This window comes from Ricinus communis, chromosome 8, assembly GCF_019578655.1.
Source record: "Ricinus communis isolate WT05 ecotype wild-type chromosome 8, ASM1957865v1, whole genome shotgun sequence".
Lineage (NCBI taxonomy): Eukaryota > Viridiplantae > Streptophyta > Magnoliopsida > Malpighiales > Euphorbiaceae > Ricinus > Ricinus communis.
In genome coordinates this window covers 16931932-16949156 of record NC_063263.1, presented here as the reverse complement: position 1 = coordinate 16949156, position 17225 = coordinate 16931932, and the positions used below count along the sequence as shown (strand labels likewise).

Here is a 17225-nt window from a genome sequence, read left to right as displayed (position 1 = left end):
AGCTGAAATTTCCAGTTTCCACCAAACCCCAATATTCTTTTGAACGTAGAAAATTCTCCATTAACATTGCCCAATGATCATAGTGACCATCGAACTTAGGAATTGAAGGCTACACAAAAGTATTTTCTGTTGCCATCACACTCTGTCTTTCTTATTGTTTAGCTAGCTGTAGCTATGCTTTATCAGGCCTGTGAGAGGCTCTGATACCAGAATGTTATAAAAGAAAATAGTTGCTAAAGTATTTGATGAAGGAAGAATGACCCTTCCCTTATCCATGTGCTGTATGAAAATATATATAGCCAGTTTACAAACAGAAAATTAACGACTCAACCAAATAACTTTGCTGACTTCCAGCAACTATCCAACAAACACAAGAGAACAGAACTCCAGTAAAACTAGGAGACTTATTCAAAGCTAACAACTTCCAGTATTCTAGTAACAGCTAGAGACTTATTCAAACACATCTAATATTTTGTTGCTCAGTTAACATGCTTGAGTAAGCTCAATTGCTCAGTTTATTCTAGGTATTTTGATTTCTAGGTATTTTGATTTCTGTTATAAAATTAAAGAATATAAAAATCAAGCTTTTTACTTTTCATGTAAGTAGACTTCCATTATAAAGTGACTTTCTTTCCAAAATTTTAGTCTGTAAACAGAAAAATGTGTTGAAGTCGAGCCAAGCAACAAAGACACTTATTGACACTTCATAATATATAAATAGACAATTTTAGCGTTTATGGTATCTGTTAAATGAGGGGCTCATATAACACTAAAAACTTAATTTACAGTTTATTTGGTCTAAAAATTAATTGAGAGGCATATATACTCCTCGACCCAAAGGTAAATATAAACCTTTTCCCTTTATGAATCCCATATATATCAAGATAACTTGAGGCGATTGGAAAAGAAAATAGGAGGTATTTTATTACTTATATAATTTTTTTTTTAATTTACGATTTTGATTAATTTTTAATTATTTTACTAAAAATAATTAAAAAATAACCACATCATAAATTTAAAAAATAATTTAAATAAAACCATATTTAAAAAAAAATCTTTATACAATAAAATTATTGATTTTAGTATATTTTTTTTTAGAGTTGCCATTCTTTTCTAACTAATGAAAACTATTATTGGAAAAAAATAATATTCTTTTTTTAGAAAAAAAATAAATACTTTCAAAATCACAGATATGTTTCTAAAAATGATTCATATTAACAACCCTAATGATTTTGAAATTATGTTTAGTTAAGTAGTATAATTTTCAAATTGCAGGTATCACATCATAATGATTACGATTTGCATTAGAATAAACCACATGATCAATGGTAAAAAGGATGCAATACACTCAAGTAGAAGACAAGAAACTCTTCAAGTGATTTTGACTATTACTTTCCATAATATGAATGTTTTCTTCGACTCCTCATACACAGTTGCTTCACCTTTTAAACCAGCCTAAGCCACCTGCACATGTATCTTCTTATTTATTTCCATGCTCATGCTCTACCACTAAAATAATAACAATAGAAAGAGTAAATGAACCCACTCTGGAACATGGAATAATAATAATAATCTCAAGCACCTTGAAAGTTGTAACCACCAATGTTGTGTGGACTAAGGATGCAGGTGAGGGTTCTAAAAACAGGTTTAAGATGGCAGTTTATAAGAAATTTTAATATATATTAAATAAAGAAATTTCAAAATTGTTTTTTCAATACCCAACAGCAATCCCAAACACACTCATAAACTTCAATGGCTAAATAGACAAATCTTGACTGCACCCTGCAGTTCAACAACTAGGCAATAGTTTGGCATCAAAACAATTACCCTATTGTCCAGATAAGGCAAGAGTAACAAGTTTCATTAGCATGCAAACACCACTATGGAAATAGTAGCAAGGCATCCAAGTGAGATATTATTATAGATATGACTGTACATTATTTTAGCGCATATGGGAAATGAGTAATATCCCAAAGATAAAGATGAACATATATATAATGGAAATTCTGAAACCAAAATTTGTATACATGAAACTTACAACTTTAGCTAATATTGCACTCCCTGGAATTTCCTTCTGAACCCTCTTCAGAAGAGGCATCACCGGCTGAAAATCCTAAGACATATGCATCCCCTTCATCTTCATCACTCTCAACATCGCCTCTACTGTATCTCCTTTCTATGTATGCCAATGTCTGTCGCCTTTGCAGGCGCAGAACATGCATGATGACATCTGGGGTTAGAGACACCTGTGAATGGTCCTCTCTGCCCTGCCTATTTGACTCCATAATCTGTTCATAACAAACAAATAAAAGGAAAGATAAAGATAATGAGATTCAAGGATAATCCCACTAAACAAAAGGTGACTAAATGAGATGCTTCTTTTCTTAAATGTGGTTGAAAATAGTACCTTTTCTACATTGTCAGGAATTGAAGAGTCCTCACTTGCCATGGGAATCCAAAGCTTCACACTCTTTTCTATTCCACATGTAGCAAACATAGGCATATGTGGATGGGGATCAAATTGATTTACTACTTGTCGATCACTAAACATTAGCCGCACAAGCTTACCACCTTGCTTCTTCCAAATAAACATATTGCCACAATCGGATCCACTCAATACATATTCATCATTAGGGCCAAAGAAACTCACTCCTTTAACTGTCTTTGAATTTCTGTGACCCAAGTAAACCTGTGGCTCCTCAAGCTTCTGCAGATCTTCAGATGATATGGACAATGGGTAAGGGCCCATTCCCATGCTCTTCTGAAATAGATAAATAAGTTCATCATTGTACGAGGCAAGCAATTCACTAGTGCTAGAGTAAGCCAATCCTGTGATATGCACATTTTTAGTCCCAATCAAGTGACGAGGGCAGAATGTGTTCACAGCTATATCCGAATTACTAGATGCATCCCATCTGCATTTTCTTATGTCATAGACACGTGCATATTCATCTGAACCTCCTACAGCAAAGTAATGTGGATTCCTTGGGTCAATTACAATAGCATTCAACCTTATCCAATTAGAAGGCCGTCTGCTATTTTCTGAGAACGAAGAGCAACAGAAAAGCTTTGTAGCAGACCAACTGCGCAGATCAAACTGCAAAGTAAAATGAACAATCAACTGCCAGACTAAACTACCAAAGAAAGAACTTCCAAGGAGCAGGATAGCACAAATTAACCAACATGTTGCACAAAGCCATCTTCACCACAGCTATAAAGTATGTGGGGACTTCCTGGCTCCACAGCAAGCTTGTATACACGCCCTTGGTGCTTCCCCAGTTTTTTGGTATCAACTTGGCCATTCTCCAAGACTTGGCCAACTCTCACCTGCAGGGATAAAAACAGATAAAATACACAAGCTCAATGCAGTTTTTGGATAAAATATGATGAGACAAAAGAAAATGACTGCAAATAGCTCAAAATTTATAGGATACACTGGATTGTGCAAAAATGCAAGGAGAAGTCTAAACATGATAAATGAATTAAGAAAGCCTCATGCACTGGTTCCCTTTTTAAACAACCTGAGATATCCTCTTAAAGAGCACACGAGTATTGTTTGGAAGAAATCATGTCTAAAGATTCTAGCAACTATGATCTTTAGAAACATGATAATTGACTAAATCGAATACTTGCAACTTTTAAACTTCCCAGACACTTAAGTAAAAAGAGGGATCAAGAAATTGATTATAAGGAAATTCACCTGACCGTCAGCAGAAGAAGTAACTATTTTACGATCATCAGTGAAAGGCATGATTTTGGTCTGAAATATGTTGCCAAAGTGACCAGAAGGATAGGAGATAGTTCTAGTTCCAGTTACCCAATCCCAAAACATAACCTGCTTATCATCAGAACCTGACACAAGAAGGTCTCCAGTATAGTTAAATTCTACTGAGTTTACACAACCCTCATGACCCAGTAGCTTCTTATAAAGACTTATCTGCTTCACAATTCCCTGCATCAGAATTAATTAAATGGGCATCATCAGAAAAAAAAAATTGATATCAATTGCATTAGAACTCAAAAACAGAGGCAATTGTGGAATTGTAATCATTTAAACAGTGAAGAAATGGGTAATCCAGCAAAGAGAAAACAGAAAGATTAGTAATTTGCCTCGGAAGCAGAGTATCTTTGAGAGAAGTTTCTGGGTTGAAACAATCCAAGTTCTCTCTTGTAAATTTGTGGAAGACCATCTTTAATTCCCCTATAATGAAGTTCCATTTAGCAAAAGATTTCAACTTTTTTGGTGTTCTCAGTTTCTGTGCGAACGTACAGAGAGATTATTTTCTTTTTCGTTTTACTTTTTCTCACTTCTCGAGAGATAGAGATAAAGATGTGGCCTTTTGGAAGAAAAGGAATAAGGGACTCCACTCCATACACTTGCAGGGTTACTTCTAGTGAACTTCCTGTTGACAATTGATTGCGACAATGACTAACTTGAATTACTTTTTAATCTGTCTAAAATCTAAATACATGAAATGTCATAAAAGAATTGACAAATACAAGGAAATTACATTTGAGACCGGATCAAGGTTACATTTGTTTCTCCGAGTAGTTTCTGTCCACTAGACTTGACCGCAAGCTCCAATACTAACTAACACGATCGGGTAAACCTTAATGAAGCTCGGCTGTGTTTGAAGAGCTTGAAAATGGCAATTTTTCAAATAAAATATATGTACTTGATTTAAGATTACATATCTATAAATATATATTTCTTAATTCTTGGACCGGATTTAGAAAAAAAATAAAAATAAATTCCAGGTTCCAACTTGGGCGGTCTCGGACTGGAGAGAGGACGTTGGTGGGAGCATCCGTAAACTAAAACCACAAGAGTTTCTTCACCAAAGTTAACGCAATTGGGTTCTATTGTGACTTGTGAGTAGAGACCCAAATAATTTGCCACCAGACCAGCCGACCATGTTCTACATGTGGACTGGGTCCTGGCTAGAGATGCATGTCAATTAGAAACTGAAAGTGGAAGATAGGAAAGAGATGAGAGGATCCATGTGTCCCCTCTCCCTTGAGATCTTTATTAAGCAAACTTGATGACTAATGTGGATTCCAGACTCTCCACTCAATACGCATTACACATGGAATTGATGGCATAAATGAATTGCCAGTATATATTGTGTTTGGACTGTGGAAGAAGTCGATCATACCTAACAGTATTGAAGATTCATACATTGATAGAAATTCTGTCTGGTTTCAATTCTCTATTATGTCTCTTTTCCCATTTGTTATCGCTTCAATATATTCTTTTTTTTGCTGATGTCATTTAAGTGATAATTAAGATATTTAAAACCACAATTGCGTCCATTAAACAGAAAACAGAGTAAATTGAAAGAGTGAAACCCATTCGTTATCTTTATAATTCTATAGAATGATGGTTTACAAAATCGGATTAAAAGAACTATGTGTGATTCCTCAGAACATCAAGGTACGAAGTTAAACAGAAGGCTCCAATCCCTGCAAAATCCACAACTTGTGCGTACAGTTTTATAATCTACCTCCCCATAATTCTATCCAGGAAAAAAGAAAAAAAAAGCTACAATGTGTATTTAGATTCTCCTCCCTCTTTACAATTGATTTCCACTACCTCTCCCGTATCCACCAACTCCTTCAAAGAGAAAAAGATGTAACAATTTAACCAAAAAAGAAAACAAGAAGAAGAAGAAGAAGGCCCTCTTTATCCCTTTCTCCAGGAAGAATACAACATCTATTGGCTTGCCATGGCTGTAAGCAAACCCTTATATATACCAGAGTACCCAAAGAATTATAAGTCAGTATGTCACATTTCAAAGTTAAACCCGGTGTAGCTTAATGTCAGAGCAAAAAGGCGCTAACCTCTGCCGGTCCAATCAGTCCCATTGTAAATGGTTTTCTACTGTTGAAAGAATCCCTGCCTCTTCATGCACAAACCAAAAACAAAAATATATGCAAGTCAACTAATCCTCATCGTCGGTTATCATGGAAAATGAGAAAGGCTTGAATTTGTAACCATCGCCATAGTAGAACTTATTTTGGAATTCTACCCAATGAAGACGCAAGGCATGTAGGAATGCACTGAGCGTCTCCATCATCAGTAGAATGAAGGCAGTGGCGAAAGCAAAGACTGCAAGCCCCACTAACCGGACAGCAAGAATGTCATACCTGAAATAGTAATAACATTTGGTATCATTACACCAGATTAGCATGCAAAACTAAGTGAATGTATTTTGGAGTTTTAAACATCAAGCCCATGAATAAATAACAGAATTCAGATAGAGAACGCCTTATAGATCACTGAATTTGCATTGAATAACAAGATAAATATTTCTCCCACTTAAATGACAGGTGACAATCTATCAATAGGATTTACTATATTGTTAAACCTGAAGTTGACCCACAGTCAGACTCTCTGGATATTGGCTAATATCCAAAGGTACATTATCAAAATCGCACTCCATTTTCTGGAGGAGTGCAACCACATTCAAGAGTAGCCTCTATAAAATATTTCAGAACATATTAAAATCAAAATAATAATATTATTAAAAATGGATAAATAAGCACATCCACCACAATAGAGTAGATGCTCCATGCCAAAATAGAAGCATTAAAATATTTTGTAGCTACTTTTTGCCTTCATTATATTATGGAAGATCTGCCTGAACTGATTCGACAAAGAGTAGCAGATAATCAATTACAAGATTAATATTCACCTCATGAAAAGGAATTCGGAGTACACCTTTCTAGTTTCAAATTCTTGTGTTTGATGAAGAACAAATAGAACAGTATATAAATACGTATTGCACTGACAGCTATAATGAGGGGAAGTAAAGTAAAAACAGAATAGCATGAAGGGGCAGAAATTAACATGCAATACCTACTGAAGATAAAGGTACTTACCCCCAAGCAAGGAGGAGGACTTTCTCATAGAAAACAGTTGACAACTCCGAATGAGCCAAGCTGTAATATGAGGATATGTTCACACTAAACAATAATGAAAGAAAGAAATTTAAACCAAAGAAGCAGAGAAAATTCATGGCTGCACCTCAAAGCCCAGAGCCGAAGGTAAGATGCTGTATTTGAGACTGCACCAAGCACAAATTCTATGGAGTGTATCATTTGGTGTACAAACACCTCACTGAAATTAAAATCATCATGATGTGATCGCGCAGAACCAGGCTCCATATCAAGATCAACCTCAGAGGTGCCAAGAAGCCCATAGGTGCGACCTTGAAATCTCTGTGTTGTATCACCAAGAAAATTTTTAAAAAACAAAGATTAAGAGTTTTAAAGTCTTCATGTGAACTTATTACTTTTATGGTGACAGAAACTATCATGATGAACAAGCGTATATTTGCAGTCCACCCAGTTGTCGGATTAAGAATGACAAATAACTGGACATTTCAATCAAAAGTAAGTTCCACGCATAAAGCAGAACAAGTTGTAACTCTTAAGGATTATTAAATGGCAATAGCTCATGGATCTCATTGGATATAGTAACTAACACCAGACATTATACATATATATACAGCACCAGCCTAAGTCACTAGACAACTCAATCACAAATGATGACAAGTTGAAGATGAATCACTTCATTAACTTTATTAAATCCATGTAAGATTCAAATATAACCAAAAGAATTAGAAGGAAAAGGCCAAAAAAAACCAACTGTGTCTGCATACCTCCGTATTAAGCTTCTTCAAAATAAATGGTTTAGGAAACAGCATCCATGGAACTGCAACTACAGCCAAAAGCAACAATATGATCTGCAAAATTCAAGAATCAGTTCACCATAATGAACATTAATAACAAGTACATTATGCACAAGGCATAAACAGACAGGATGGTCAATCTCATACCTGTAATGGTCTCTGGCCCCAAAACAACTGGTTCTCACCAAGGTCATCAGTAGGACTTAAAAACATGTAAATCATCACATGGTAAAGGTCCGCCTGTGAACCAGAGCACCATTTGATGATGATGAGGAGCGAAAGATACCCAAAAAGGCAGTTCAGGAAGATTATCTGTGGCACAAACTGATACCTAAAACCACATGCATGACAAGTTTCACTGTATATTTCCTCTTCAAATGTAACATAGCAATTGAAACAGGAACACAATAAACAAACCTTATATCTAGTGAGCTGCCAAAAAAGCGTGCATTGAAATAACTTAATAGGATTCCCACATTCATCTGCGCCACACCCAACAATATTGACATCTTCATTTTGAGAGAGTTTAAAAAGGGCAGTTCTGAACGACTTCCACGCCAACTGGGATCCACACCAAATGGGTATGGATCTTGGTATTTGATTAAACCAACCGTGTGTGCATCGCTGATCAAAAGATACAACACAAACATAACCGCATCTAAGTAACATATACCATAATCATCATATCCAGATGGCACAAAGAACTAAAGCCCATAAAATATGGAAGAATAGTAACAGATGGTAAAAATGTGGTTCCAATTCAGATCAACTGAATTGAGATCTAAAAGAAAAATCATATCAAATACAAAATAACATTGACAAAAGTTTCCATCCATAATAGTAGCTAAATAATTAGGCTTCTGACGGGCCAATTTGACTTTGAGAATAATACATTTGATTAATACACATTCATTTTGTTTTATTTTCCCCTTTTCTGGAATTAATGATTAGATGCGCAAAACTTCCACGATCTATTAATATTTGCTGGATAAATTACATGTCTATACTAATATGTTGGATAACCACAATTTTATTCCAGGAATAAAAATGTGACGCCTCTTAGTTCCAAGAATAAATATAAATTTACATCCAGATCTCAGTACCCATGAAGCCCTAGACAATAAATCAACAAATAAAGGATCATATATATGTTCTGGCGTTCAGTAATATTTCTAGCCAACACCACACGGACAGGTAAAAAGAAATACATGTACCTGCAAGTGGTGTCTCGGCATCTGTAAGCAGATCCCCCAAATATGTGAAAAGGAACAGAAAAGAACTCATTGTAAATCAGTCCACAGTAGATTGAAAAAAAAGCCATCAAAAGGAGTACATAGCGTCCACCAAAAAGCATCTCCATGAAGCTTCCAAGTTTCTGGAGGAATTGTGTAAGCAAGTTAATAAAAAAAAATGCCAATGTCCAAAGTAAAAATCCAAGAATTATATTATTAACACCTCGGAAAAATAACATCATCATAAAGTGATTGTTCTTGCACTGATGTTGTTATCCATCAAACTATACATTCTTCATTTTGCACCTGTTGTATTAGAAAATCTATTTCTTTCAACCATAATTTCATAAGCCTTTCTCAGTAAATAACCTTTGAACTCGTGAGAATTGTTATACCTTAAGAGCCAAATTTTAGAACAATATTTGGGTCAAATAATATTACACGACATATAACAAGAAAAGCATTTTAAAGAATTCTGAGGTCACTAGAGAAGTACATTAACTTATATCACTAGAATTTGTTTCCACAAAATGGACATTTCTTTTCAAACTGTTAATGCAAGAATTTGAAAGCAATCATACCTGAGAACCGAGCTTACTTTCCCGAGCTATAAGGACTAACGCACCAATCAGCAAGCATATTCCATGGCCCCAATCCCCAAACATTACCGCAAAAAGAAATGGAAAGGTAATAACTGTATAAACAGCAGGATTTGCTTCTTGATATCTAGCAACACTGCAAATTAATTGTTGCATTAGTTCCTTAAGCAGCTCAATGGACGATGGATATAAAATAAAATACAATCTCATCAGCTAAATAGCAGCTCCTGAAACTGGAAATGAATTTATTTAAAACCAACAATATGTGGCATCAACTAGAAGATAAAGAATGAAGTACACATTAGAAATACTGAAGTGATGCAGCCTTTCCAATTTATGACCATACAACTGTTCATTAAATTCACACTTGTGAGCAAGATGTATCATGTGCACAACTCCCACTTTTACTCCCATACTCTGAGCTGTTAATGTTACCCAGGAGGCCATGTAACAAAATAAGCAAGCAGAGATCTATATTTTTCATAGCTGAAACCCACATACTTACTAAATATTTCACTAGCGAATATATGCATCAGAATGAGATTTTCAACGTACTGCTTGAGATCTTTTACAGCCCAATTACCATGACTACTTATACAAAATGTATGGAGCTATAAGTAAAAAAAGAATCTCAAAAATAATTACAAGCAACAACATGTACCTAATGACAATTATAGCATGACATTAGAGAACTAACCCATATGCATCAACAATTTCCTGAAATGCATTTGTAAAACGATTTGTTCTGAAATATGTAGGAGGTGATTCCAGAGCTTCCGTCACATGAAAAATTATGCCCACTTGTGAATTGCTATCAAATGTCGCTCGTTGTAGCGCCTCCTGGATCTGTTCAATCATAGCACATGTCTTCCCTTAAGACAATCTAAACTTTCAAAAGTCTTAGCAAAAAAAAAATGAAATATTGAAAAAATAAACAAACATCATAACTCCACATATGACCAATATGATCATATAGCAAAAGAGGTACCTGAGCTTTCGCAAACATAGGGCACCAGCCCTCTCCAACAAGACATTTTTTGGTAACATCAAAATTAAGCATATTCAATGTATCATATACAGCTTTCTCCCTCCTAACCTGCAGAGTACAGTCCATGGCATATGTAATATTCAATCACAAAACACTCATCAAGTAAAGAAAGATAAAAAAGAAGTATTTAGTACAGAAAGTAGTACCACTTTCATCCATTTTGTTAGATGGAAACCAATGGAAGCAAGGGCTTTATTTCTGTGGCGATTTCCGGCATCCAAAGTGGCTTCCAATTCGGAAAGACGTGACAAAACCTAACATCAAGAACTGAAATATTTTAGCCAAAAATGTGTTCCAAATGATTCGAGAGCACATCAGTGGCAATGGTCTGACCAACAGAGAAAAGGTATCTTTCTCACACCCAAGCAATTCATCATCGAAGCGGCACTTACTTCTCTAGTTATTTGCCTCTGTTTCGTTATATCTTCAGTGACAGGATAGCAATTTGCCCCAAACGCTTCACAAATTTTTAGAATTTTTGTTCTTGCCTGCTCCCCCGAAAAGAAAACTACAAATACAGTCTTTTCAACCTGCAAAAATAAACTGCAAGAAATCAGAATGGTTCTGCATGATTCAATTACTTGTCCCTACAAGCAACAAAGCATGTGGACGAGAACATGGACAAGAGAGCACAATATGAAGAATCAAACGACATCAACAGCCCCCATAGGATAGAATCAATAAAGAATGAAAGATATAAGAGAATAGTTAATAATAATATGAAAAGAAAGAAAACCATTTCAGCTGACACAGGATCCATAATCTCTTCATCAGCTGGTGCCTGGTTGAAAAGCATATTGCCCCTTGTAGCGCGAAACAACATCCTCTCAAATCTCAGAACTTTGGATCTAGGTATAATGCCACTGATAAACCTCAAACCAGATTGATTTGATGGTGCAGACCTCAGTTCCTGTTTTGATGCATAACATATCATGAATGTAACAGTAATAGCCAGTAGGTGTTTCCCAAAAACTTAACAGGGTATAAGGCTGAATGGCAAAACCTGTTCAAGTAATGATGCTGTGTCACCATAATCATTGTTTGAATACACATTTTCGTTCAATTCTCTGTCCTCCGCAACTGCATGACTATTACTTGATACAAGAAAGGCAACTGCCTGGAATTGCACCAAAAAGAAAGATAAAAGATATTAGGAAACAATTGTGAATTACGAATTAATAGAAGTTACAGCTAAAAGTTTTCTCCAAAATAAAATAAAAAGAAACAGAATTGCCAATCATGAGAAGCTTGGTAAAATTCAATCTCTAAGCAGCGCCTACAATAAGGATTATATAGGCAACAAAAACATGAAGACATGTCCTGTCTGAATGAGACAAGATAGCCTAAAGACTGGCTCAGCCAACATTTTTGTTTTTTGCTGATGATAAGGTTAACCTACCTGATAATTGGCTTCACTAAAATAATCAACTGGTTCAAAAGTTAAATGCCTACCTCAAAAGGGAGAACTGAATTAAAAAGAAATCAAACTTTCTATGAATTAACTAATAAATTAAAATGTCAAGGAGAAAATGCAGGATCTATGAACAAAGGAAAACTAGTACACTTTTATAAGAAAACACAAATTACATTATCAATGCACTTTAATGGAATATAACAATAACCTGTTATTTGTTTCTTCTGCAGTTGACTTATTATTTAATAACATAGCCACAAGCCCCCTAGCCTAGTGGCATGTTTATTCATCACATAGAATATCAGCAATTATTACCAACGAAAAAACCAAGCTACTAGTAGTGTTAAAAAATACCCAATGAAAACACAGATATGAAAGAAAGGTGGAGAATATAACGAGAAAATCAATAAATAAAATAAACAATATGAGGTATCATATCCTGAGCCAGTACACTATCATAACCAAATGAGAAAGGCCAAGATGTTACCTTTTGCAACACCATTTTGAACTCTAAGAGCTCATTGTATGATCTTTGAAGTTTCTCACTGTTGGAGTTCATCTCCATTAGCTCGTGTTCATGTTCAGCAAGTTGTAACTGACATTGAGAGAAGTACAAAACATAATGAATGTAATTAGACCAAAGAAATGATAACCCTATATAAAGTAAATATTGGCAAGTGCCTCCATTAACTACTAGGAAACATTACTGCTCATAAAAATGGAAAGTTAAAAATACTGAAAAGCAAGACACTTGTCCTAGAACAAGAGTATAGAGATGTATATTTACCTCTAATTCCTCTAGCTCAACATCTGGTTCCACAACAGGAAGTGTAGAAGATAATAAACCAGCTTTATTGATTTGATCTTTGAAAAATCGTAGCTTTCTTGACATCTCTCCGCAGCGCTTTACCTATGAAAATCTCTCAAAACATTAAAACAGCTTAAGTGAATGATAATCACTGATCAGCACCTGCAATATTACTGTCAACAGTAGAAAAATACAACTCACGACCATTAGAAATGGCATTCAGTTATCGAAGTTAAATTCATGCAGTTGCACAAAAAAAAGTTGATAATTCATTAATTGTCGAAAGCAAGTGGGGAAACTTCTCTCTATCTCATCCTTCTGTACGTTGGCTTCCTGTACTAATATAATTGATTGAGATGGCCTGTCCCAATTGATGGAACTCAATTAGGTAGTTGGCGAGTACAAAAAGGATATTCTTGGACAAGCTGTTGTTAGGCTTCCGGTTTACTCACAGTTTCTCTCAGTACTCACATCTATGATTAATGCCTCCATCTTGGACCCACTTTGATCCATAACTTTAGTTCAAGCAATATTAGCATCAAGGGGAAAGGAAACGGTGAACGAGACAAAAGCCTTGTGAGTAAATAATTTGAATTCTTGGAAAATCATGTCACATTTTGGCATGATTACCTTTCTTTCAAAATGCATTTTTTTCTCAAAAAAGACAAATTAAGTTAAAAGAATTGAATTCTAGCAACAGGGATTTCGATCACATGAGATTTAACTAAACGGAATTCAGTTGAATAAAACACCACAAAAAGGTTTAATTGATTTTAGTTCTACAGTAAAACAAGACTGAAATAATCACACTTCAGTGTGAATTTAACTTAACAAACGAAGGGCACACCAGAAGAACACTTCATTCATTTTTCTTATTTTAGTATTATTTAGTAACAATAATGATTGCAGAATTGCATGTATTTTTTAAAAATGAAATAAATTAAAAAGTTAACATCTCTACAGAACTACAATTGCTCATATTTGACATAATAAATTCTAATTGCAGTATTGAGTTCTTGTAAGTGATAAAGAAATTACCTGATTAACAAATGTTCTCTGGAAAGGGCTTTTATCAGCATTTAACTGCCAAGGCCAAACACACATTAATCCATCTCATTAGTATTAGAAAACAAATAATCTCAATAAACAACCAAGAAATATTGAAACAAAAAAAAATCATAATTGAACTCTAATAAACTTGAAAGCGAGAGTGAGAGAGAATAGAATTCAAAATGAATAGAAAGCGAGTCGGATCTGAGTAGAGAGTTACATCGCGGAATTGGAGAAGGCCGAGTTCGCCGAGATAAGAGATGGCACGGTGAGCAGACTCAACAGGGATGATGAGTTGGACAAAAGTCATCTTCTCAGAACGCATCAGATCCATAGCGGGAATATTATCTAACCACCTTTCTATTTTCTCCATTACCACCATACGCTCAACTTTTATCAGTGCTGAAGAAGAGAAAACTGGTGCTATCTTTGCTGGATCTTAATTTATTAATTGACTTTTTATTCAATTTTATGACTCAGATCTCTATTGTTTTCTTTCTCTCTGTAAAGAAAGAATAGCAATACCATAATACGAGAGAAGAGAGTGCGTTTTAGTTTTTTTCTTTTTTCTTTTTTCAATCGCCGACTGCCATCTCAATCGGGAAATTCGCTCTTTCTTCTTTTATTAATTTTTATTTTATATCTTCAAATCAAATATACACATAAATAAATAATTTTAAGTTAATTACTATAAAATTTTCTAGATGAGGTAATTTATATATATATATATATATATATATATATATATATATATATATTAATTTTTAAAATTTAAATTTTTTATATGTATACTTAATTTTTAATATATAAAATTATTTTTTTGACATTTGTACTTACTTTTTACACATAAAATTTAATTTTTATATATAATTTTATAATATCTTTTATTAATTTTTAATTAATAAATTATATTTCTATTAAATACTTATTTTAATCTTAAAAAATATATTAATAATATGATTAATTTCTTAAATAATAATTAATTTCTAATTAGATAATAATTATTCTAAAAATAACATGTTAATTATATTTTAATATTATATTAACTATAAATTAATTTTCTAATTAAATAATGATTCTAATTATAAAAAATTAAATATTATATTTATTAATAAATTAATTTTTAATTATAATATTTTTTAATTTTAAAAATAGTAATATCAATTATATGATAGTATTAATTGATACAATATTAGATTTAATAAATAAATTTAGAAATAATTTTATATTATTGTGTTAATAAAATCTCAAGAAAAGATTAAAGACATTTAAAATTAATTAGTTTAATATTATTTTTTAAAATATTATAAATTTATATTAAATATTAAATTATATTTATAAATTTGATTTTATAATCGAAATAATAATAAAGATTGTACAATGCACGGATAATAACTAGTAACTAATAGTATTAATCCTCAATCCTCATTTTGTGTTTAACTTTTTAACACTGATAAAATTAATTTCATGTCAAATGGTTATATATTAAAATAATTTATATTTATAAATATTTATGATGGGTAAATAAAAATATTTAGAAAAAAGATATAGGTAAATAAAACATAAAAATCGAAAAAATATTTTGAAAAATTATACCAATAGTGTATGTATTTTCTAATTCTAGTCATTTTGGTGGTAGAACATTTTTTTGGTTCAAAACAGTTATTAGACTTTTAAAAAAATGTAAATCAGTTTTTATGGCTGATTTGCATTCACTGAACTGCTTAGTTGGCTTGAGCAGGCCCTACTTTCATCTACATGCTCGCGGACGTTAACTTCTATATGTGCTAATAAATGAGATCGATAAAATCACCCCTCGACTTTCTTACTTAACGTTTAGAAATTTAGAGATTTTTAAAGAAACAAGCAACCCAAGATAAAACAAAGAAAAAGGAGAAATTTGATATGGAGAATGGAGGCAAATCATGAGTGCCCTTGTGGACAACGACGCATGATGAGGACTTCTTGGACGAGCGTATTGCGAGAATAGTTTCTGCAACAAGCCATTTGAATGGGCTGAGCCTCCTTTAAGTGAAAGTGCTGGTAGAATAATTTCTAGGTTGTTGAAGACCAAATCAAGATTGGAAATGGAGATAAAGAGCAGCAAAGCAAGAGAGAAGAGATTGTAGACTATGGTGATTGTGCTAATTCTTGTACTAATCTTAAAATAGCTTAGTTATGATTATGTTTAACTTGGGTTTCTGGTGATTATTATAGATTGTAAGCTTAAGAATATTTCAATCAATGAAGTAATTTTATTTTAATTAATTTTGTCCGTTTGACTTTGTTAAACTCAGCTCGTGTTTGAGTATTTATTGCAAACCTCAACTGTACAATTAATTGCTCATGAATAGAGTATTTGCAGCAATATGTGATTATCTAATGTGAAATTAAAGAAATATAATGAGAAAAATGATAAATTTGAAACTAACAAAAAGATGCAAAAGAATTTAGTTAATTCTTTTGTTGCATGATTATAATACTCTTTGTTGCAAGACATATAATGCATTTTTGTGACAGATGTGTAATGCACTTGCAGCAGTAGGCTTAGCAAAAGCATATGATATGTGTATGTAGTAGTTATATATAGGTAAAATGAATGACATTAGTAATGTAAAAGTTAATTACATTGTGTAAATAGAACTGGAACTACTGTATTGCATTAAACCATAAAGTTCATGTCAAAATATGTTTAAGTATCACAAATTTCAAGCAAAAACAACCAATCTTACATGTCTTGGCTAAATGTAATTACAAAATACTAGGAATTGACTAAATTCCTCAACAAAATGACTGTTCAAACAAAAGATTTCTGAAAGTAACTAATACTCAAATTCTTTATCCATTTGTTGTTGACTTTTTGAGTTGGATTTTCTACTCTCACCGGTTTCTTCATTCTGTTCTCGTGGAAAGTATTTAACGGCATTGTTGTCTTCATCAATTGGCTGACTTTAACTTTTTTCATTTTTTTTTTCTTTCATTTTCTTTATCTCTTTTGGCCTACATAAATACATAAAATGTGATTACTAGTAAATTTGATGTTCAATTAAAGTGCTTTTAGAGGTTGATTGATAGTACATATATGAAGTCATTCTTTTTATCTTTTTTAAACCCTTATCTCTTTTTGTATCATGAAACTTGGTTCGACTTCATTTCTTATCCTAACTTTATAGTACTTGATATTATTGATATAGATCTTTGCCATTTAGTTTTTAACTATTAAAATAACACGAAAATGGAATTAATGTACCAAGTTCTTTACACAAATATGCTAAAACTTTTAAGAAATTAATTTCCATTTAGGATCATGTTGGATGTTATTTCATTTATCTATACACCATATCCACATTGAGGCTATTTGGAGAAGCCAAGTGGCTTCC

General features: G+C 33.1%; 2 protein-coding genes across 5 annotated transcripts; both read right to left on the bottom strand.

The window, feature by feature from the left end:
• Positions 1 to 1292: 1292 nt before the first annotated feature.
• Positions 1293 to 4994, bottom strand: LOC8289749 (protein ALTERED SEED GERMINATION 2). Of its 3 annotated transcripts, none has more exons than XM_048378601.1 (6): positions 4111 to 4994; positions 3701 to 3952; positions 3184 to 3327; positions 2408 to 3097; positions 2039 to 2288; positions 1293 to 1509 (listed from the first exon to the last, which is right to left on the bottom strand). In XM_048378601.1, exons 1-5 carry the CDS (start codon positions 4216 to 4218, stop codon positions 2043 to 2045), a joined length of 1440 nt encoding a protein of 479 aa, XP_048234558.1. In that variant the 5' UTR covers positions 4219 to 4994; the 3' UTR covers positions 1293 to 1509; positions 2039 to 2042. The 3 variants fall into 3 exon arrangements, with proteins under 3 accessions (XP_048234558.1, XP_002532257.2, XP_048234557.1); XM_002532211.4 differs by having other exon boundaries at positions 1293 to 1464; XM_048378600.1 differs by lacking the exon at positions 1293 to 1509 and having other exon boundaries at positions 1890 to 2288; positions 4111 to 4993.
• A 340-nt stretch (positions 4995 to 5334) lies between these two features.
• Positions 5335 to 14480, bottom strand: LOC8289748 (V-type proton ATPase subunit a1). Of its 2 annotated transcripts, XR_007217134.1 has the most exons (19): positions 14066 to 14480; positions 13834 to 13878; positions 12775 to 12897; positions 12475 to 12582; positions 11577 to 11690; positions 11310 to 11483; positions 10966 to 11103; positions 10720 to 10827; positions 10514 to 10621; positions 10223 to 10371; positions 9508 to 9661; positions 8909 to 9069; positions 8112 to 8318; positions 7842 to 8025; positions 7665 to 7748; positions 7028 to 7221; positions 6883 to 6942; positions 5842 to 6147; positions 5335 to 5743 (listed from the first exon to the last, which is right to left on the bottom strand). XR_007217134.1 is itself a non-coding variant. In XM_002532210.4 (18 exons), the coding sequence occupies exons 1-18, from the start codon at positions 14225 to 14227 to the stop codon at positions 5943 to 5945; spliced, it is 2478 nt and encodes an 825-aa protein (XP_002532256.3). In that variant the 5' UTR covers positions 14228 to 14480; the 3' UTR covers positions 5335 to 5942. The 2 variants fall into 2 exon arrangements, 1 of the variants encoding a protein (XP_002532256.3); XM_002532210.4 differs by having other exon boundaries at positions 5335 to 6147.
• Positions 14481 to 17225: the final 2745 nt, after the last annotated feature.